This window comes from Aulonocara stuartgranti (genome assembly GCF_965226115.1).
Source record: "Aulonocara stuartgranti genome assembly, chromosome: 15".
Classification (NCBI taxonomy): domain Eukaryota; kingdom Metazoa; phylum Chordata; class Actinopteri; order Cichliformes; family Cichlidae; genus Aulonocara; species Aulonocara stuartgranti.
In genome coordinates, this window is record NC_138951.1 from 36,945,114 (window position 1) to 36,969,132 (window position 24,019).

General features: G+C 40.7%; 1 protein-coding gene across 4 annotated transcripts in view; it reads left to right on the forward strand.

The window, feature by feature from the left end:
- ptprsa (protein tyrosine phosphatase receptor type Sa) overlaps window positions 1-24,019 on the forward strand; it is a 232,587-nt gene that overhangs the window by 160,769 nt on the left and 47,799 nt on the right. For 3 of the 4 annotated variants that reach the window (XM_082507103.1, XM_082507102.1, XM_082507105.1), the window contains 9 exons: window positions 1,429-1,698; window positions 1,955-2,536; window positions 3,079-3,215; window positions 3,321-3,465; window positions 10,413-10,733; window positions 12,026-12,219; window positions 13,223-13,249; window positions 14,366-14,483; window positions 22,794-23,387. In XM_082507103.1, the coding sequence (XP_082363229.1) occupies window positions 1,429-1,698; window positions 1,955-2,536; window positions 3,079-3,215; window positions 3,321-3,465; window positions 10,413-10,733; window positions 12,026-12,219; window positions 13,223-13,249; window positions 14,366-14,483; window positions 22,794-23,387 (2,388 nt within the window). The remainder of the gene's footprint in view (window positions 1-1,428; window positions 1,699-1,954; window positions 2,537-3,078; window positions 3,216-3,320; window positions 3,466-10,412; window positions 10,734-12,025; window positions 12,220-13,222; window positions 13,250-14,365; window positions 14,484-22,793; window positions 23,388-24,019) is intronic. The other variant, XM_082507104.1, reaches the window with a different exon arrangement.

Sequence of the window (24,019 nt, forward strand, 5' to 3'; positions counted from 1 at the left end):
CACTTTAGGCTCATTATCAACCTCCTTCCACTCAGATCTCCAGTCCTATCCATGAGTTTTGAGGTTCTCCCTGTTTTTCTCTCTTAGCTTTCATTCTGTCCTAATTCAGTTACCTCTGTTTCTCCTTTTACCTCTTCTCTGTCTTATCCCCTGGATTTCTGCTCCCTGTTGATCCAGTTCTGTTTCCTTTCTTCAACACTCTGTGATAGTCGACTCTCTGGCTACAATTACTATAATTCTTTTTCTGTGTATTTCTAGGCACACAACTTGTTCCTCAATACTTATTTTGTGTTAACTGGGACTGCGATGTGACAATGTGCCACCATCACATTTTGTCACATTAGCTAAAGAGAAACAAAGTTTACACAGCACTGAAGCGGGTTATTCCCTTCCCCCCCCTTTTACCCTCCTCCAACCTTCCCTCTATTTTTCTTCCTCTGTCACTCTTTGCTACTCTGTTGCCTTTCTTTCTATACTTCCCTCGGATGTCAAATCCTCTATCTTGTACTTCTACTTTCCTCTCCAATCGTCTTTTGTCTGGGCATGCTAGCGACCCTTCAGTTATATTCCTCTATGCATTTTATCTCAATTTTTATATCTGATTTTGTTATCATTTACTCCTTAATTTACCTCGATCTATTTATGCATGCTGTCTGTGAAACTGATAGCTGCATCTATCAATGGAACCGTGTCAGATCTTAATAAGGCTTTGTCCAGTGGATCTACCCTAAACCACAAAAATCTGATTAAAGTTTCTCATCTTTAAGCTAACCAGGAAGTAGAGGCAGGTGTCAAGTGGCAAACATATGCTAGAATGTGTTTAGTGACCTCATGGAGATGGTCAATAGTCAGTAACCCTACACTTCCTGTGCTGTGGGAGAGGCCTGTAATGGCTAACTTCTTGTTTGGCATGAGTGCCTGATAGGACAGGAAGTTCCAGGTTGCCATGTTGGTCTTATGTGATAACATTATCACATGGCCTTTACTACACACTCTCATACTTCGGGGATAGTTTACGCTGTAGTTGTATATTTGTCAGAAGTTCAGTCCCAAAGATGAGAAACTCGTAATAGATTTTTGTGTCTTTAATTGTGCTGTGATGGGTCAAATATTGGTCAATGGAACCTTGTTGCTATGAATCGTTGCTTAATTGTTAATCTATATTGTTGTTGAAGCAATTCTGTTAGTTTAGTTCCTTCTCATTATTTGTATTTTTTTTTTGTTTATGCTTTAAAAAGTCTAGTTTTATTTTGTGTTTCAGTTCACATTTACCATGTTGAACCTTTTGTGTTAAGTATTTTCTGGAGAAAGGTCCATTTTCATCGGCCTCTCTTGTTACCTCTCTCTCTCTCTCTTTCTCTCTCTCTCTTTTTTGACGCCCTTGCCCTCTGTTGTCATCCTCTCCCCCTTCCTCATGCCTTCTCCCAGTCCGGCGGGTGCCTCCTCGCTTCTCCATTCCACCAGCAAGTCAGGAAATCATGCCCGGTGGTAGCGTCAACATAACGTGCGTGGCAGTGGGGTCGCCCATGCCTTATGTCAAATGGATGCTGAACGCTGAGGATTTGACGCCAGAGGATGAGATGCCAGTGGGTAGAAATGTTCTTGAACTGAGCAACGTTCGTGAGTCAGCCAACTACACCTGTGTCGCCATGAGCAGCCTTGGGATTATTGAATCTATGGCACAGATCACTGTCAAATGTAAGAGAAAACTGTGCTTGTGAAGACCGGTGCCAATGACCTAGATAGACTTCATAAGTTTAGTTAACATAGACTACCTATCGACATTATGTTCAGTTAAGTTTTAAACATACAGAAAATTGCTGAATTGCCAAAATATTCCTGTCTCTGGAAAAAATGCCCAAGCCTCAAGTGTGTTTTTTATTCAAAGTTACGTTTTTTTGTTTTTTTTTTAACTGCTTTAATTTCTGTTTTTTTTTTTTTTTTACCATAACAGCTCTCCCAAAGCCCCCAGGTACCCCCGTAGTTACGGAGACCACTGCCACCAGTGTGACCATCACCTGGGACTCAGGAAACCCAGATCCAGTGACATACTATATCATCCAATATAGGGCCAAGTCTCCAGACAGCAAATATGAAACTATGGACGACATCACCACTACACGTTACAGCATTGGCGGCCTTTATCCCAACACAGAGTATGAAATCCGTGTCTCAGCTGTCAACACAATTGGCCAGGGTCCTCCTAGTGAGCCGGTAGAAACTCGGACTGGTGAACAAGCCCCGGCCAGTCCACCAAGAAACATTAAGGCCCAGATTCTTCCCCAAAATACCATGATGGTTCAGTGGGAAGAGCCAGAGGAGCCCAATGGGCAGATTAAGGGCTACCGTGTTTATTACACCATGGATAACTCCCAGCCCATGAGCCTCTGGCAGATCCATAATGTCCAGGACAGCCTCATCACCACTATCCAGAGCCTAGTTCCTCAAGAGACCTACACAATCAAAGTTTTAGCATTCACCTCTGTAGGGGATGGACCTTTTTCAGAACCCATCCATGTCAAAGTACTGCAAGGAGGTAAGGACTCTATACTGACTGAATTTTCCTAACTGGGTCAGCTCGGCTGCTGGTGTTGAAACTACGTATGATGAGCATCTGTTCAGTGTTCAGAAAATGTTGAAAGCACATTGTTATGTAACTTTAAAGTAAGTCATACAGAAATTCTTCAAACAATATGGCCCCTAAAGCAGAAGGCTTTAGACGAGTGCTGCGAAAATGGAAAATAAACAGTTGTTTTTTATGAATCTGTTGCATCCTATATTTTCTGAAACTTTGAGCAGACTGTGCTCGGTGCCTAAGAGACATTGTTTTCTTTCCTGCTGTGCAAACTTCACATCTCCAAATGATGTTACAATATGTTTGATCATTATAGTCTGAATAAAAAAAAAAACCCGATTTGAGAAAGAAGGATGAGCGTCAGGGCACATCCACTTTTAGACACCGCAAAATAAGTAAATTCTCATTAGCCTAAATATATTATTGCATTGGTATTTGGAGGAAACTTGTAACTAATTTCTAGTAACCTATCCCACTACAAAGTCCTCTGCTGTGTTCTTCAGTTCCAGGTCAACCATCTAAATTCCAGGTTGGTGCTGTGTCCGATACCAGCATTCAACTAACCTGGGAACCCGCCTATGAGAAAGAGGGAATTATAAGTTATGAACTTCGTTATATGGAAAGCACTTTTGGAGGCCAGGTAAGAATCTTAGTGTTTGCTGGTTTTTACATTCAAGAAACGCTTATCGGACGTTGCACGTCATTTAAATTCAGACTTGTCAAAAGGCATATTTTTAATCAACAGATGAAGAAAACATTTGGACCCACAACATCATATGTTGTGGAAGGTCTCCGTCCCAACACAGAGTATCGCTTCTCCCTGGCAGCCATCTCTAACAAAGGCATCGGAGCCTTCACAAATGACATTACGCAGAAGACCTTGCAAGCGAGTATGTAGCCCTTTATTCAGTCTCCCGTCTAACTTTCTTTTCGCTAACAAAGAGGTTTTCCTATCTATGCCACAGTTAAAAAAACATCATGACTGTACGCCTTTGTGGACCATTGCTACACTGAATACTAAACTGAATTTCTAATGGAGTTTTGTGTTTTTTCCCCTTTTCTCTGATGTCAGCGGTATCATCACTTATTCCTTAATAATGACTTCCTAATCACAGTTTAAAGCTGATTAACACCACATAGCAAACTGATTTAACTGTTGTGTTGTTGAATTCTTGCCGTTTATTGTGGATTCATATTTCTGTATTTGACCTTCGTATTGTTAACCTTAATGAACCAAAACAACGGCAGTATGTTCTACCTTGGTGGCAAGGTGGTTAAAAAGAAGCTACAAAGGGGTAAAGACTTTTCAAACTGAGTGTTTTGCATTTTTATTTTTAAGTTGAGAATTATTTTATCTTCTAAATTAGCTGTGGTGCCAAAATGTGAGTGTACTCTGTCAAACATATTGAGTCTTTGTGGACTGACAATTTTGGCAGTTTTCTTTCTTTCCCTTCTCAATTTTGTTCATATTTGCTTCTCCTTTGTCAACAGCAAGTGCACTTCCCACGTGACAGAGACACAAAAAATGTCAGTTCTCCTCTGAAACCGCCAAGGCTCTTATATGAGCTGTATGTCTAGTAGCAATGTGAATTTAGTCACGAAAGACCAAAAAAAAAAAGAAAGTAGTAGTCGCCTAAATTACTAAAATGCCCACCCTCTAAATTTATAGCAGTCTGTTCTGCACTGATTATTTCATTTTACTGATGGTAGAAACACAACTGAATTATTCAAACCATCCAGCTAAAAATAACAGCAGTGATATCATAGTGCACAGTGGTGGAGTCTGTGGGGAAAGAAAATACCCACAGCTTATCCAGTCAAATGCAGTAGTAGGTACAAGAAAAACAATGTATTAAATTCATTGTCTTTTGGGTTTATTATAAATAAAAAGCACAAGAGTGATGTGTATTAAGATGTAATGCATTAATGGTGAAGAACCTTGAAAATAGAGCTGGATTTAAGGGATTACTGGTGGATCTGAGCCAGTCTTTGTAATAATAGAGAAGTCAAAAACGCATGCTTTGTTGGAGTGGCTATTGTTATTCTCAATAAACTGCATTGTGTAGATTTAGAGAAATTGTACACCAACAAAGGAGAGCCATGGCGGGAGAGAGACTTCTTTTAACACATTTTCTGTTTCTACCAGTGCAACTTGTTGGCTGTATCCCCACATCTGGATGTGTGTGGGGGGGCAGCTTTGAAACAACCACGTCACAGTTCTTTTTGTTACTGCTAGGCAGCAGAGCTACACAAGCAGTGCATAGTCACTGAGGAGGGCGCCACCTGCATGCCATACTCACTCCTGCCCACTTGGGGTGCTGTTTTAAACCTAACACTGCACCGCTGATCTTTAAGCAGTCTTGGCATGATAATACTCTGTGTTCATCCCTCTTTTGTCTTGGTGTCTTTTGAGTGTCTGTGCACATTTTCACCTATCATTGTGTCTTTGTGATTTCCTTGCCCGGTAAACCACAAGCTGATTGGATTGGATACGCCTCTATCTTCCTATCACATCCCTATTTCAGCTCTGTTTCCCCTTTTTTGCCACTTGTTCCCCTGTGCATTGGAACAAAAGGTCCTCCTCCTTTGAATGGCTTGACATCACTTTGCTCACTTTGTGCCCTCTCCCTTTTATGTTGACTCTTTTGGAAAAGGTTTTCTGTTAGATGTTTTATTTATTTATCAATTTGTATTTATTTCTGGGTTCTCTGAAAGAGTATTGGTTTGGCATCATTCCAAACAGTAGCTTGCTACTCTTTTTGGCTTTGTTTTGAGGGGTGGGTGGGGTGGTGGTTCTCGTATGAACCGTAGTCCACCGCTGACAAAGCAAGTACAACACAAGAGACGAAGCAACACACGGCATATTTGCCTTTTAAGTAAATATGGGGCATAACAGGCTTAATTCTTCCTCTGAGTTGCTTCATCTATGCATTTTCATTGGATGATAACGATATCTAGCTGCCCATCTTAAAATTTAATACTACTCTCCTAGATATTTTTATCAAACTCCGTTTTCTGTAAATATTGTGTCAGATATAAGTTCTGCTTTCCATAATAGAGTTGATATTAAATATTATTCTAGTTTTAATTTTAAGGTTTATCACCGCAGGCACCAGAAAAACCAAAGAATAAGTCAGACAATGCAAAATATTTCCCAACACTACACATTAAATAATGTAAGCTTTTTCGATGCTCTGAGGTAAGTGGTTGTGTGGTTTAGAGATTCAGTCTGCCATAACATTAATCAAAGACCATCCAGTTTATAGTTTTTTGAGTTTTTTTCATTAAACATATCAACAGCAATTGGAAAGCTACCTTAAGCCTTTTTATGCTTAAAAATATTTAATAGCTGCAGTTCGGATGCTTATACAGCACAGGATGTCTCTAAATCTGTAGACATATACGGTATAAGTTTTATTAAGTGGCTTCATAATTGAGCTAAAATTGTCACTCTGTACATCTGAAAAAGCTGAATGTGTTAAGGTCATTATTGACATATAGATGCAAAGAAGCAGATCTACCAGCGGTTTAATAGCTAGTTCTACTGAGTACACAGACACTAAAAACTGCTACACATGCGCATATAATACTCCTACTTTACAGTATAATGAAGATTAAGTGGTTGCTTGACTGAACTTACTGCAGTTAATTTTAAAGATGAATAACTTGCTCAGGAGGAATCAGCGTCATTAGGTCAAAAACTAGAGTAAATAATAAAATGAATTAATATCGCCTTTGCCTGTTCTGTCCAAACACATTGCAGAGCAACAGCATACAATCCCCCCCACGAGACCCACTTCAACTGGGTTTGAATCCACCGCGATGTCTGGCAGACTGAAACACTTTGCCACAAAGTGAAAAGAAAGACAGACAACATGATTTTCCAGTTTGCTTTGTTGTCTAGTATCTGTGGTAAAAATGTTCACATATTGTTGAAGTTTGTGCTCAGTCCAAGTAGCATTACCCGAGGCTATTGTCATGGGGACCATTCTGTCAAGAACTCAGAAAAAGTCACTTCAGAGAATAACAATTTTCTTGGAATTCTCTCACGACCTTTAATTGCGCTACTGCGATTGATGCCAAGTAACTTATCAAACTAAAGAGCACCAAAATCATTTCATTTGGTGCTCTCGGCCAGTGTTTTAATAGGCCGGATTAAATACAGCAAATGTTATTGGCAACAGTGGCCCCCATTCAGAAGCAAGGCCTCATGGGGTATGCTGCCATAGTCAAACCAGGATGCGATAACTTTTGTGAAACCTGTCAGACGTGGCCGGAGTGGGTCCACAACCTGAGAGCCAGGAGGTGCTCCCAGCATTCCTCTAGCTGTTATCCACGCACAAGGCAGGGTAACAGGACCTGAGACAGACCCTGGGAGTGGGTGTTAAGGGACTGCAGGGCCCCAGAGTCGCAGATAAGAATCCCATTTCATAGCGTCAGAATTAATTTCATGCTTTGCGATGAGCTATGAGCCAAGGCCCTGGATTGTCAGGCTTTGTTACACATTTAGATTATACCTAGAACCTGCCAGTAGCCACTCAAGGGCTATCTCTCAAATTAAAGTGGCAGATTCTAAATCCTCTGTATTTAACCAAACAAGCAGTCAGCCGCCAACCCCCGACCCCCCCTCAATGCGCACAAACACACTTACTGTAATTGAAGTGGGTTTTTAGATATATTGGAATATTTGTGTAAGCCACACCACGGCCATTTGGCATCAGTGGAGAGATTAATTCCATAATGATCTACAAATTCGAACATCCTGTCATCTGATGAAAATACAGTGCAGATATAGACATGTGCTTAAAATCTGATAGCAAAAGCACGGGCAATCTGTCATGTGCAGGGTTCATTTCACAACAGGCACTCAGTAATAGCTTGTGTAACTAAAATTGCAAGCATTAATGTATGTAAGTTGCTTGGCTCCCGAGGCAATTTTAATCTGAATGTAGTCATAATAATTAGGTATGCTACCTGCACTTGACATTATTGATTTTATATCCAAAGCACCCGGTCACATCACAACAGACTTAAGAGTCAGAAGATATAAAAGCAGACATGACTAATTATTTGTCAAAGAGCATTTTGGGCAAGTCTTTCAGCGAAGCTTCAAAAGAACCTCAAGTGAAGCATTAGCTGAGTTTCTTCTTTTGTGCTCGTATAGTTCTAGTATCCGTAATCCTGCCACTGGACTTCCTGGGATATGCACTTTATTAAAGCTGTGCCCCAGCCACTCTTAAACTGTTATCAGGCATGAGGATGCCTGTGCACTGTGATAGCCTGGCCACTGTCAGTTTCATAGCCATTTTCTGCCTACAAAGATTGAGAACTGAGCAATCGTTCTTGACGTGGAAGGTTTGCAAATACAATATGAGCGAAAGGAAAGAAGCTGAAAAGCTCAAAATCCAGTAAGACCTTAAGTAAATAAGCCCATTGGACACAGAAGGGTTTGGAAACTGTGGCTGAGGTCCTGTTTTATTTGTTGTGCGCTAGAACATTCAGTCTTCGCTGGGAGGAGGCCTGTCTTATTCTCAGAACTCCTGTTTTTTATTTCCTTTTAAAGCTGTTCTACCCAAAGTGACATTACAGGCAGAACACTGTCATTAAACTTTTATGAATTCCACAACACAAGCTTTCCATGTTGCTTCTTCTATTATGGTGCCCTGGCATTCTCATAATGGCACTAAGCTTTACAAAGAGACATAGGCACAGGGCTATGAAATGGGATTTATTTTTGCAAATTGCAAATAAAAAAGGATGTTTGTGTAGTTGGCCAAATGTACTAGAATGGAATATCTTGGGAGGGAGTATTTTTCCACCAACGCTTCCACCGCTCACAGTCTTGTGGACCTTCCCAACCGACAGTACAGTATCAGACAGCCCTGGCTACAGCATAGAGCCAACTCTTTCTCTCAGAGTAAACCCAAAAAAGGGGGTTAAAAACAAACTCTCAAAATTAAAAGGTGGCTCGCTGATTTCTCTCAGAATTTGCGGCATGCTTTCTGGCGAGGAAAGCGTTGTCGCACAGCAAAGTTGGCTCATTCTGTAGTCAGGTGCTGGTGGTAAGAAAGTCTTTAAAATTGTGTGTTTTTGGGAGTCAGGTACGTATTATGCAGACAGCGCTTGTGTTTTCTTTATGTTTGTTTGCTTTTCAGAATTTGAATGTTCTTATTTTGTGTTCATGCAGAGTTCCTTTTCCATGTTTACTCATGAGTTGTCATCTTGAACTTTAACTGTTGTTGTAGTTTCTTTTTGAGTCACCTGGGTTACAGAGAAATTTGTTTCAGTGCCCTCCTTTTGTTCATAATTTAGTTTTTCAGACTTTGTTTTTTCCAATGTTTTTATTTCTTTTCTGCTTTATGTGGAATGCTTTATTATTTTATTTATTTTGATTGTTGTGGTTTGTTTACCTACATAATAGACAAAAGATGTAATAATGAACTGGGTTTGTCACATCGGCAGGGACCGTGCATATTTTCAGATTAAACTTGCACAGGGCCATTGGATAGAAACATTTTCATCCAATTCTTCCATACAGTACCAAAGCCTGGATGAGAAGGGTTATCGCCCCCTACACGGCACATTTTCTGGACAAGCTCAAGCTGTCTGAGAACTTGGCTCAGATCAGAAAGAAAGGCACTGAGTTTGGTCTAGAAACTTTTCAAAGACCACTTCAGACACAAATAATAGACACCATGTTGGACTGATTTAATACTGTAAAGAAATAAAGGACAGATACAAAATCTCTTTATACGAAATCTTGAATATCTATTGCAATATATGTATTAGTGCTGTAGGCGTTAATCTCATTAATGCCATAACTACATTAACGCAGCAAATCTCCGTCAACGAGTTACCGTGGATCGCCCCGTGTGTGGGGCTGCATGGCGTCAACGCGTTAGCATGGTAGCTCGTTAACGCGTTGACGCCGTGCATCCCCACAAGCGGGGCGATCCGCGGTACTCTCCTCAGTTGTCTGACTAAAGTGCCTCGTTTGCAATAAAACACTACAACAGGGGTGTTCAACATAAGGCCCGGGGACCAGAACAAGAAGGAGGGCATAACATTTGCAAATTAACAGCTTAGACCTCTCCATTGGTTATTCACACTTCACCAAAGTAACGATTAAATGACACAAAAATTCATTTTTCTATGATCTACTATTGAAATTTCTGGGGTTTTTTTTTTTACAATGGTTCTGCAGTTTAAAAAAAAATATTTTTGAACTTTTTGTGTACTTTTATTTCTTACAGTTTAAATCAAGCTGACACATGTCACTTATTGCTGCAGTGTTTCTTTATGAATTGCTGCTGTCTTTATGTATAAAGCTAAGAAATACTGTTGAAATTACCTTTCTTATTCTTTTTCTAAATGTGTAGTTAAACTTCTTTATGCTGACAGAAAGCTGAGTGAGATCAAAGTGCGCTGTATATGGCCCACTGTGTAAAATGAGTTTGACATCCCAGCTCTACACTGACACAACATAGTATATGCATATCCAGTGCTCATATCCCAAAACAATAGCTATCTGGATTCATTATTACACTTGCTTGTGCCATTTATCCATTTATTGCATCTTAAGTTGACATTTGCTTGAGTTTTATTTTTTATTTGAAATTTGTTTTGCATCTGTCTTTGTTTTACAATTTTCTTTGGATTCTTCTTGTTTTTTATTTAAGTTTTGAATTTCCCTTTCTTTTTTCATTTTCTTTATCTCTCCCATCTTTTTTATTTTTTTGTTTTTCACCCCTCCTCCCTCCTTCCCCAACCTCCTCGTCCTCCTCCTTCCTCCCAACCCACCCCTCCTCCTTCCTTCCTGTCCTCTCCACTTCACCAGAGCCCTCAGCTCCCCCTCAAGAAGTTAAGTGCAGCAGCACCAGCTCTACCACCCTGTTGGTAAGTTGGCGCCCCCCACCTTTGGAGAGTCAGAATGGTGCCCTGGTGGGGTATAGGGTGCGCTACCAGGTGGTGGGCCAGTCAGAAGGGGCCGGTGACAACGAGGAACCGCTGGAGGAGCCCATGGTGCCTGCCACTGAGGAGCAGGTGTTGCTTCAGCGATTAGAGAAGTGGACCCAGTACCGTGTCACGGTGTCTGCCTCCACTGTGATTGGACCTGGCCCCGAGAGTGAGCCCCTCGTCTGTCGGACCGACGAAGATGGTAGGTGAACCTAGCCTGTGCAGAAGCTCTTGTATTGACTTTTTATTATGGTTCAATAGCACTTTAGTTTAGTGGTGAGTATACCACCGGTAAACATTGTTTTTCTGTTGTATGTGTATGTGCAACCCAGTATTACAGCAAAATGTGTAATAGACACGCCAGTGCGCGGTTTCCATTTCACACTTTGCTTCTCCAAAACACAAAGTGGACACGTATGCAGAAATTGCATTACCAGCAGGGAGACATGATATATTTAAAGCCACAAAGTCGGTAGTTAGCCAAATACGTATTAAGTACATTCCAGTGTCCTTAATTGTCAGAATTAAGCTAGGGGCCTAATATGTATATTCATGTAAATGTGTTAATAAGGTCTGTTTAAACATTTTGTGCATATGTCCTATATGATGGAAATGTGCTGCACATGCATGCATAAAAGAAACTAAGATCACATGGTATCAAATGCATACCAAAAATGTTATAGCAGCATACTGCTTTATAAACTGTGCAAATGGAAAGACTCAAAATGAAATATACACGCGGGAAATCAAGCATTTTTGCTATTGCAACATAAACAACTACTGTCCTATTGCTCAATTGAGGGCCATATGCATTTATGCATATGGGTACAAGGCCTTATCTATTCAAGCATTTCCACAAATAAAGAGTCACAACACAGTGACAGTATCTATCGAAAGCCTGTCATTATGATAATAAGTATCTTTAAGGAAATGAGATCCAGGGCTGAACAGTAGAATGCGCCTTGTTAATGAACACAATTTTACCATGATGACGGGAAAGATGATGGGGTTGTGATTTAGAGGCAAAAACAGGGAGTCAAAGTGTTTTGTAAAGGAGCAAATGGAATCAGGTTGAGTGGAAGAATTTTATCAACAGAACATCCATCTCACAAAGGGACGGTCCGTGGCAAACTGAAAGGCCCGAACGCAAGGCCTGCCATAAAAGTCTGTCATTATGACTGACAGACGAGGTTTACCACAGACAGAGACGTACTGAAAAGGTGGAAGAGACATGGGGAAGTGATGAATGCGTGTGCATGCGTGCGTGTTGAATTTGACTGACACTGGAGTGTGTTTGTTGTTTCTAAATGTTTTTGTCCATCATTCTTGCTAGCTGTCAATAGTTTTCTCTGTGCGTACATGAATTTGGATTCAGGGAGTTATTTATGTCACGACATGATGTGAGGCACTTTTACGATGCAGGGCGGTGAATCAGACTCACAGGTGTGTGATGGTCTCATGCGAGGATTTGATTATTTCTTTAATTTCTTGTAGTTCCTGGGGCTCCTCCAAGACGGGTGGAGGTGGAGGTTATCAACTCCACAGCAATTAAGGTGATGTGGCGTTCTCTTACGCCAGGCAAGCAGCACGGACAGATCCGTGGCTACCAGGTTCATTACGTGCGTGTGGAAAATGGCGAGTCTCGAGGCCTGCCTCTCATCAAGGATGTCATGCTGGCTGATGCCCAGGTATGACCATCTCGTAGTTTTCCTTCTACAAATTAGCTGTCAGAAAAATGCAAATCCCGCCACGCAGCATGCGTTTATCGTGCACCAATCGCATTAAAAATTGAAAACATATGTGTAAGCTATTGGCTTTTTTTTTCTTCTCATGCAAATCGCGAATTGTCTAGTTAATCCACGCTGTTGCAGCAGGAGTATGGGGAGCGATAGGGCTCTTGCCTTGTAGATTTCATTTCATTTCTTTCTCCCTCAGCCCGTCGACACACAATAAGAACTATAATCAAAGCTTCACTCATCTTGTCCTCCTTCTTCTACCTCAATGGCTTTTATTAGGAATGTCAAGACCCCTGCTTCATGGCAACATATGCAATGAAATATTTATGTGTGCTTGTATTCAGTGCAAAGACTTGGAGAAAATGGGCACGGAACTATTTCACCACAATTTAGACTTTGACTGGCAGAACTGGAAACGATGCTTTTTGGGGGTCTGTTTGTCTTTGTTGGGTTTTTTTTTTTCTGTCAACACAGTTCTAGTGATGACTGTGTGTAGTACCGGCGTTTCAAATGGAGATTTTGAACAATTGGGAAAACAAAACACAAAAAAAGTTTAGTGCATTCAGGCCAAGCACCACACGCACAGGCAAAAACCTCTTTTTTATATCTATTTATCTTAGTTTGTATCATCATTAATCCATGTAATGCTACATTTTCATGCCATTGCTGCTTGTAGTTATCAATATATAACACTATTGTGCCTTTTTGTCAGCTGAACAGTAACGTAATTAAACTAGCAGACCTGTACAGCTCTCCTCACAACATAAACTTCAAACAGTTTCTTTCTCTCTTGACCTCCTAAAACCAGTGACCTATTTCTGATACCCATCCTCTGCTCCCAAACCTCTTATGCCCCCGTCTCTCACAATCCTATTTCTTCCCTTTCTTTTTTTTCTCTTTCTTTGAAAAAAATATTGCTCTCTCTCCTGCGCTCTTTGGCGGGGGGGGGGGTTAGTGGGAAACAGACGATACAGCTGAATATGTGAGTACGAAGCTTCACCTGGGTGCTTTGTGTGCCTGAAAGAGTGTAAACAGAGGGTATTGCATCAGCCCGGTTAGATTCACAGGTTACACAGCCCATCCGATCCTTGTTCATTAAGTCTGGGCAACAGTTTGGCTCAGGGGCTTAGCTCTCTGGTGACTCGGTCTAAACACTATATCTGTGCATAACCAAGAAAAAGGGGGCTTACGTCTGTCATCATTTAGTTTGTACACTTGATGGCTGATGCAATACCCACTGACCACTGTGCCTGGAATGCTAACGCTATTCGTATCATACTGTGTGCTGACAGTGTGTTGTGTCTTGTGCTCTGGTGGTGTTTGTATGATTTTTCCCCCTTCTGTTTTGTGTTTGTGTGATCTGTGCTCCATAGATATATATTCTTTTTTAATGTGGTGCTTTAGAAGTACTGTGCTTCCTTGAGTTTTGTATATTGAGATGGTAGTTTAAAGAATATCTCTGTACGACCCACATTGTGATCATTCATATTTTTTACTTTGCACAGAATGTTCTCTACCTTTGAACCAGAGTCCATCTACATTACACGAGTACCATGTCAAGTGCAGCACACTACTTATAGCTCATTTACCTTTATTGATTTCTCCCATCCTTCTGCCAAACTAGTGCCTGTTAAAAACCTAATTCTGCATTCGTTCAAACCTTCTCTCTTGAAAGATTCATTAGAATTGATCGGAAGCCTCTCTTTGAAGAGGACTCAAGGAAACTTAATGGCTGAGGTAAAAAACTGCCAGGGAATGGCCAGGATGTATTCAGCATGCATTTATCAAAGTTAAGTTGTTGATTGGAATATTGCTAAAGGACTAAGTGGAACTACTTTCCATTTACATGCATAATGTCACTCCTCCACCTTGGCAGATCTAATAATTTATGTAATGGAAATGTCTTCCATTACACAGGGGGAAACATTACATTTAATGCATGCCTCGTGAAAATTAATAAAGAGGAGCAGGAGACACTTGGCTTAGATTAACATTCTGCATAAGGCAGTTTGAGCTGCACGAAGTGGGGTCAAATCATGAAAAATTCAACACGTATTTTGACATTTTCCTGTCTCTGCTTCTTCCGTGTGTCCCATAGGAAATGGTCATTGGAGGACTCAAGCCAGAAACCACTTACTCCATCACAGTGGCAGCATACACCACCAAGGGGGATGGTGCTCGGAGCAAACCCAAACTGGTGGTGACCAAAGGCGCAGGTTAGTACAATGATAAATAATTGATTTGTTTGTTGTCATAGAACCTTTGTTCGTGCAGCAGTAAAGCTAACTTGTTTTTCTGCCTCTGACTGAAGGGTTTTTCGCTCAGGGACTCCTGTTCGCTCCCATCCAGCTGTCTCCGCTATGATTGTGCTATGATTGCTTGTTTGCATTTATTTAACAATACTCAAAGAACCCTCGCAGAGAGACACAATATAGTGTGATTAACTGATTCGGATCTGTTTAGTAGACACGAACAAATGCAATAATTAATAATTTCAAGAATTTCTGGCAGTTAACTAAGTGTAATTAGGACTCTTTATCGACAGCACCATAGGCTATGATATTAACAGTGTGTTCAGCTACTCAGGGCTGTTATTCAGGGCACATCTAAGTCTAAGGCAGTGTTTGCTTTTATCAGTGCTGCGTTTATCATTTGAGTCATGTCCTGAAGGCTAGCCACAGATTTTTAGAGATCAAGGCCACGGATCTTTTAGAGACCAGGGCATGGTGTGAGGTTTTTTTTTTTCCCTAAGACAGATTAGGAGAGCATGAAAACACATGTTGCTCTTTGGTTTTAGCTGTATATTAGAGCCTGCACTCTACAAAGCATTGTTTTCTTCACATTTCTCCTTTTTTTTTTCACCGCTGAGCATACCAGTTTGTCTAGACTCTCTATGCCTGCCTAAAAGCTGGTAGTTTGTTTAGAATGAGCATGATCTGCAGAGGATGTAAAAAGCTTGCATACCCCTGCTAAAATGCCACATTTTTGTAATGCAAAAATAGAAAAATATATATATAAATTATTTAGAAATGTTCTACCTAAAATGTGACCTATAACCTGAACAATGTGGTTCAAAACCAGATCTGTTAGGGGGTAAAATAAAAATAAATAAATAAAAATAATGTAGTTCCATATCAACAAGCTTATGTTTTGGGTTTAGTTTAATTGTAGGTACATTCAGTCAGTTCGTTTCCAAGCCAATGTATACCAAAACAAACAGCAAGAAAACAGTGAGGACAATAAATAACAAATGAAATGATGTAAAAGTGACAATAACTATACCTGAACAAAGTTGATGAAAAAACAAGAAGTCAGGGAGCCGGATTTTCTTACAAAGAAAATTAGCAAAATTTTGCAGCAACATCTATCAAGTCTCCCAAAAGGATGTGGAGAAATGTTTCTGGTCTGATGAAACCAAGGGTAAAATCCCAAAGCTTTTTATTACAACCAAAGCAATGCATACCACCAAAACAATGGCATACCCGCGGTGAAGCATGGTGGTGGCAGCATCATGCTTTGGGGGCGTTTTCTTCAGGTTGAGCTAGAGCCTTAGTTAAGGTGGAGGGAATTCTGAGCAGTTTCAAACACCATTGTGTTTTGGCAAAACAGTGAAGTTTATGCTAGAAAGCATTTTAACGTTTAGTGTGCCAAAAACCGAAAGCATCCAGATCAAAAAAAGAATGGCTTGATTAGAAGAAGATTAAAGTTTTGAAATGGCCAAGCCAAGCCAGAGCCCAGAACTGAATCCAAATGAAATATTGTGAGGTGACCTGAAGAAAGCAGATGATGCAATTGGACAGATTTGGAGCACTTTTGCAAGGAAGACTCGGCAAATATTAGAAAGTCACGATGCACTGCGCTTATAAGCACCAACACCATAAGAATGAATTATGTTACAACGTCAAAAGGTGCTTCAACAAAGTGTTAGTTTGAGAGTGCATATTTATGCAGAAGGTTATTGTAAGTTTTTTATTTCAATCCTTTTGCAGTTGAGTTGCAGGGTCTGTAGGTCATGTTAGAGGTTGAAAAAGTTCAAAAATTATTTTGCCTGGTCTAATTTTTTTTTTTACATCATAAAGTAAACTAGCATTTTGACAATGGTGTGAAGACTTTTTATATTCACTGTGAACCTCAGGTTGACTTGCTATGAGTTTGAAAGCTTTCTGTGAGTGGTTTTAGGCCATTAAACTAAGATTGTGTATGCATGTACTTGAGAAGGCCTCAAAGTGCCAATATGTGCACAACTGTATACATACAGCACATACTTTTTTTTTTTTACGCTATTATTATTTTAAAATAGTGAGGGATTGGGATGCAAGGATTTAATATATGTTCATTTGTTGTTTCTGTGTTTTTGTTTTTGTTTTTTTAAAGTAAAGAAAGAAAGAAACCCGCCATTACCTACATTCACTGTCTAACCAAACCAAAATTACAACAAAGCAGTAGCACTACTAAACTAAAATACTTCCTGAATTTTGGTTCAGTGTGTGATATGGGACTTTACTACCTGGTCTGGTCTCCAGGAAATAGACAGTGGCTGCAAACAACAATGAAGTAGGTTACAGAGCCTCTAGCAACCACTAGACTAGCTGACATGCAGAAAACTAAGCTTGTTGAATACATTCAATGCTCAAAATGTGTTCTAAGCTACAAGTAACAAAAACACTGGATATATACAGGGACACAAAAAAAAACCCTAAATCAGGGCTGGCTGGAAGAACAGATTGGCTGTACTTTTGAAGCAGGTGGAAGAATTACTGCTGCAGCTTGATGAGAGCACAGGATTGGGGCACTGTCCAATCAGTAACAACAGAAGGCAGAATGAAGGAAGAGCAGTTAGGCTGGCATGCAGGATGTAAAAAAAAAAGTGCAGGCACTAAATTCTGATCTTGGGGTTACATTCAGAATTACCTTACAAAACAGTCAGAAGACTCAAAAAGACAAAGGACAAGGTGGTGTAATGGTCGAGTAATGTTCAAAAAAATGCTTATATCTTGATAAAGCTGGTGTCTTTCAGTCCATGCTCTCATTCCCTTCCATTCCCCCCAAAAGCAAGTAACTTTAAATCCATCCACCCATCTATCTTCTATTTCAGAAGTTCTTCACATAGATATTTTAAAAACGCAGTATTTCTGCTTTGCTGAATCTTTATCAGGGTTTGATTATTTCGTCTGTAACGATATGTGCAGACCTGTAGAGTGGTATGTCATACGCTCCTGTACAGACAGCACATTTTCACAACCTAACGTGTGTACACACAAATGTCCCATCTCGTGACAAGTGTGTGTTACAGGTGTCAGGGAGCATGGCGCTGCCCAAGGGGCCTGAGCGAGTGCTGTCACTCTCCATCCTTCTGTCAGGACTGGCTGACTGATGCGCCATTCCACAGCAATTCTGTTTGTCCCTCGAAGGGAGAGCTTCTCCTTTTTATTATGATTGAATTAAAGAACTAGTTTATGCCAGGGGCCAAGATAAATAGAATAGGGTAAGAGGTGAGAGATTGAGGTGTTGGGGGAAAGAAGTAAAAACAGGTTTTCTTGGAGGTAAAGCAGATGTCCTTCTTGTCCCAAGCACCGTTAGGATGGTTGGGACATTGGCAATTTTCAAGGCAATTTTCTTTTGTTGTTTTTTCCTCCAGAGCAAGTTGAACTAATGAACTAATTGAATAGTTACATCTTTGAATTGCAAAAAATTCAGACAACATGAGAACAGGTGACAGAATCATCAGATTATACACAGTTCATAGTGTCTGTACATTCAATTACAGAGGATGGTCTCATATGATTATATTATGGTATTAGTGGACTAATCAAGAAGCCCTGTTTAGGCTTTTGAGATTTTGTTTCCATGTACCCAGACTTCCTTTTCATTTTTAAAGTGTTTTTAAGCAATACTTCCTCAGGCTTTCCTAAGGTCTGCTTTTTCACTCATTTCACTCATTACCTGACCATTTTCTAGAAGATGTTTTTGTTGTTGTTCGGTAAGACACTTTACACTGACCTATAAATCATTGAAGCATAAAGCAGACACCTATCTCAAGGGATGAAACAGTGTTGTGTTTACACAGACAGCTGAGCAACTTGGTTCAAATCGACATCAATATGTAATGAAGGAGGTCATGCCAGAGCTACAACAATGAGCGTCTACAGGCATCTGTAAAACATGGCGGAGGCTCTGTCATGGTACCAGTGGTGGAATTATGAACGCAGAAAAGCAACTGACTTTTTTTTTAGCATCTTTAGAATTCTGTTTTTGCCCCATATACTATATCTTCATCACTGATTTGCCTTTTTTTTTTTTAAATATTAAGAAATTTGCAGGTGTCTCGAGACTTTTGCACAACACTGTAACTGTAACATTGTACATTCTTCAACTACAAAACTAAACAAAACACAAACTTTCATAGAAACTTTTCATCAAAAACCACACTAAAAATGGATCCCAACTTGTAGGAACTTATAAACCCAAATATAAGATGTTTTCTTCTTCTTCACCATGAAAAACAGATGTTCTTTGTTGAGACAACCACTCCTTCGTGTGGTTTGCACTTGTGTGAACTCACTCATAAATTGGCACACTTCAAATGCGTATTGTAAATCAATTTAACATTCTCCCACATTGTACGTCCTCTAAAAATATATATTTTTTTAAAAACATGTAACTTATGCAATTTCTTCTAAAATCTTTTTTTTTTCTAAAGCATGCACTTGAGGAGAGCAGTTGCCTACAGAAGATGTCATAGCCTTGGTCTTTTTTTATGTAACAATAAGGCTTCGATACAGTGCGTCATGACAACGATGGCATGTTTTTTCTTGCCACTAAAAATTGTAACATCAATGGCCAAGGCTTTTTATCTTCCAGACTTTCCAACCAGCCTCTCTGGTAGTTTGGTGTATCAAAAAGGATCTGAAAAAGATCTATGCAGGATTTTGTCTGACTTGGATAAAACTGGAGTTCCATACCTATTTGTGAGTCATAGATGAACAACATTTATTCTGTGGCTGAATCTCTCTTTGTTTGCTGAGTGAAAGCTAGGTTTGAAAAGTGGCTTTTCATGAGTCATATTTTTAAAACTCTTCCTTTGAGGAATACACTGAACCACGGCCAACAATCAATGTCTGCGTCCTTTAAATCTTTCGTTCTTGCTCACATGCTAATGGAAAAAAAATAGTCAAGACTTCATTATAAGTCGAACAAAGTCAAAACATAATGCTACAAAGGCACAGTTATTTATTGGTAGGCTGTGCGCCAAGTTGCTCAAAATATCAGCTTGGGATCCCAAGAGGCTATAGAGCAAGGGGAAAAACTGTTATTTTGCATCACCAGGTACCAAACATAAGGCCCGTTGGTGTGATCCACACAAATGGATGGATTAAATCATATTAGGTTTGATTTTAATTATTTATAAATTGCATTGCAAGTATGGATGGATATTGATTCAGATCAAATCAGCCACAACACTGTTATTTACAGCTTTAAAGATTGCTGGGTATCCTCCACTTGTAACATCTTAACTGGTTAAAACTCCCTTAGGCCAACCTCACAATACTTGATGCATCATGCAAAAGGTTGCTGAGCTCTTTTTCTCCTTGCTTCTTTAATGGCTCCTTCTCTCCGAATGGGCCAAGTGAAATTTATTGCTTTTCTTTCTCCATTACATTTCCCACCCTACAAATTACTACTCTCCATGAATCCCTGAAATATAGGCAGATAGGATTCAAAGAAGCAAAGGGAAAATAAAGATCAGAGAGACAGATTTTACACGACCTTTCAGCATTTGCAAAGTTGCGTATGCGTGACTGACGTGCACAAGAGAGGTAGGAAATGAGAAAGAAACCTGATCGTCCCCTTCTGAGTCAGACTGAGTAAGTATCAACAGTATTCTGTTAATATGGTGGCCTAATGGGAAATGTGCAGGGAGGCCCACAAGGAGGGACTGAATCAGGCTCGACCCTGAAATGGTCAAAGAGTGGAAAGAGGAGGAAGTTAGGAAATGAGAGTGGGAATTGGACATCGTGCGAAGGGAGAAGTAAAGTAAAGAAATTGGGAAGAAAAAAGGGACTGTGGGTAAAAGGAGGGTGACACAGAGGAGAGGTGGAGAGGGACAATCAAAGTGTCCTGGAAGCCCAGAATCGCTCATGTACACACACACACACACGTTTCTGCCTCCTCATATCCCTGTTGGGCCCTCTTTGCAGCTGATTGCACCTTGTCCCCAGTCACCTTCATCATCTCTCATTCACTCATTTTTCAACCCCTCACTATGGCCTTGTTGACTTTATCATCTCCTTGTAGCACCTCACACACACACACACACTCAGCCCACACCATGAGCAGTCCCCCCACCCCTCCTCCCCCTCTCTACACCAATCTGCTGGCTCAGTACCCGTGATCCCTCTCCCCAGTGTGCACTAGGCCCCAGTTTAAAATGTACAAATAATAAAACCGTTTTGGGGGTACACAGGCTGCAATGGATACATATGGCAGCCTGTTGAATTCCGAAGCGAAGCACAAAAACAGAGAATCGAAGACACGTGCTGCGCCTTTGCAGGATCATTCTCCCTGATTCTATTTTCTTGATTAGCAGTGATCATGAAGGGAGAGTGGGTTTCCAAATGACACCAAGCTGAGCTACAGTATGTAGCCAGGGAGTATTAGAAGCATTTGTCTCACCCAACACTCGCTGCCCCCACCTTTCCATTACCGGCAAATGCTCAGCTGACTAGCCGCCATCTACCCACTCACCTCCATCTTCCTCTAGCAACAGTCTTCAGAAAGAAAATCATTGGCAAACAGAAATGAATAATAAGCGCAGAGGAAGGAGAGTATGTGGAGTGGATTTCTCTCTCTCTCTCTGTCCCTCTTGCTCTCTCTTTCTTCTCTTTCCAGGCTCTGTGTGTGTGTCTGTGTGTTTACTGTGTGCACAAAACTTACATCTTATCACAATAAACTATATGTAGACACATACAGTATACACGGACACATTTGCACGATGATACTGTTCCACTGAGAGGCAGTACTGTTGCCTCAGACTAATGTTGGCTTCTCCAAATTACTTTAAGTTCACACTGGGCAACAAGCCAAATAGCTCTATGTGCAGCTGGAATGGCGATATAGGAGATGAAGCTGGCTGGAGACCAGGGCCAATAGGCTGACACACATCAGCAAAGAAAATTCAGACTGTCCATCAAGCACAAAGATACAGGATGCAATGATTAAGGGGTGGGTGCGGGGGTGAATTCAGCTTGAATTCATCTAGCATTAGCATCAACAAGCGTTAGCCAAAGAAAGCAAATGAAGGCATAATTATGTCTGCATAAGATAATGATGAAAAGTACATAACACCTGCAACCACAGTTAATAATTTGCATTCAGTTTATTTAGTTGTTAATAAATTTATGCAGGATCAAACAGTTTCGCAGGCCAACTTTGCCAAACAAATTGGCAAGCTTTGTGAATCTTCAGTATGCAGGAGACTGTCACTCATCATTCTGTCTGACTACTGTAGATACATGTAATTAATTTCATAGCTGACGTGTCTCATTACCTCCTTTGTTTTCTTTATTAATACTAAAGTAATGCATTTGGATTTAAATTCATAAAACAATGTGTATCTATAATAGAATACTTATAACATTTGCCAGTTGTTTGTCCCGTCCCCACCTTTTCTGAGAAAATTTGTTGTTTCTCAGAAAAAGGAGGGAAGTACATAGATCAGAAGATGAGCGAGGAAGCTAGAATCTATTTACATGGGGCTCAAGTGCAAATCAGCCACGCTCATCTCTCACAAAGCTTTGACAGCAGCTTGAGAACTAAAGGCTTCACATAACTGCTGCTGCCGCTGTCTCGGTGATGGGACCTTAAAAGGAGGGTTAGGATGAGACGTGTGTCATCCATAACAGCAGCAAAACTGGGCCACTCTGAAGAATAGTGTCTGGACCCCAAGAGTAGATCATCCATTTTACAACAAGAGACAAACAAGGCGCTGTTCTTCGCTTAAAGTTTTAGTGGTGCTTTGCTGTAATGCAATGATTTTTGGCTTCAGCTTCTATGTATCATGAAATGGTAATGGGTACAGCGATCACTTAGGAATTAAAGCATTTTGGGGATCTTCTGCATTTCTGACTCACTTTGTTAGCTTATTGACTGTAAGTTCAAACAATTTCCCCGAGTTTTGTTCATCTTGATCTTTACCTTGGACACATAGACATCGTTTTATGTGCGGTATCTGATCCAGCTATGTTTTTACCATCCTTTGTAAATGCTTCCGTCGTATACTATTTGTATCAATAGTAACAGTGTTGATGATTTTGCTACACAGTACAAAAACTCAGTGCACTTTCTATAACACAAACCATAACTCCTAAATCGGAAGGAAAAATAGAACATAAACGATGGTTATATGTCATGAATGACTTTCAACGCTCACCCATATGTACCATTTTCATGTCTCTTATTTAAAAACGTGCATTCTAATAAAACTGTAATGCAAAGACATCACGCTTTTTATTTCTTTGTTTCTGCAGTACCTGGTCCGCCCTATCTGTCAGTGGCTCAGGACTCAGAGACATCAGCCGTGGCTCGCTGGGATCCTCCAGATCTAACCAATGGCATGGACCTGCAGGGTTACCGGCTCCAGTTTGGCAGAAAAGATGTCTCTCCTTTGGCCACACTGGAATTTGCTCCCCAAGAGCGGCAATACTCTGTGGGCAACATTCACCGGGGGGCAATTTATCTCTTTAAGATCTCTGCCAAGAGCAGGGGTGGCTTTGGGGAAGAGGCTGTGGTAGAAGTCAATGTGCCTGAGAATACGCCAGGGGGATACCCACAAATTAACGAGGGCTCCAATGTGACTTGCTGCTCAGTGCAGCTGTCCTGGTCTCCACCAGTCCTGGCAGAGAGGAATGGGGTAATCACAGAGTACACTTTGGCCTATAAAGAAGCTGGCACCAGAGAAGCTCCACGGGAACTCCACTTACCCCCCAGCCTCTTCAGCTATGTGCTCAACAGCCTCAAACCGAACTCGGCATATGACGTGAAAATACGTGCACACACCAGTGTAGGTCCAGGGCCCTACAGCCCACCTATCCAGTATCGGACCGTGGCCTTTGATCCAGCAGGTAGGGCTTGCCTGTTTGTCTATGTTATCCAACCCAGTTGGCGGGGGGTTGGAAATTGGCTAAAATTAATCTGCAGCAACACAAAAACTGCCCACCCCCTCCTTCAACCACCTCCACCTCTCCTCAAGAAAGAGGAAACATTGATATTTAAATTGCTTGCCGTGGGATACTTACTTCAATAACCCAAATCAGGTAAAAGATAAGTCAGTAAGTTATAGTCAGTCATTTTGAGAAAGAGGAAAGAAGCCTAGAATTTCAAGGTAAGTGCAATTTGGTCAGACACTCTTCTCAGTCATTCTTGCAGCCTGTTGCCAAGCACAGTCACTCAGCTAATGTCATCTCACATCCCCAGTTTACAAACAAGGTAGGATCTCAATCAGATCTAGTCACTTTGAGAGTAAGTGTGGACCTCTAAAATTGCAAAACTCTCATTTTGGTTCTTTATTTAATTTTTGGTTTAAGATATTCTGCCCTTCCTAACTCCCTTCCTCTCCCAGAACCTCATTCTCCGTCCCCCTGTCCTTCGACAGGACAGCTTGTGGCATGGCATCCCACAGATGCACCGCTAAGGACTGTTAGCATGCTATGTTTTGGGTTTGTCTCTTTGCCTACACAGCATCACGTTGGCAGTG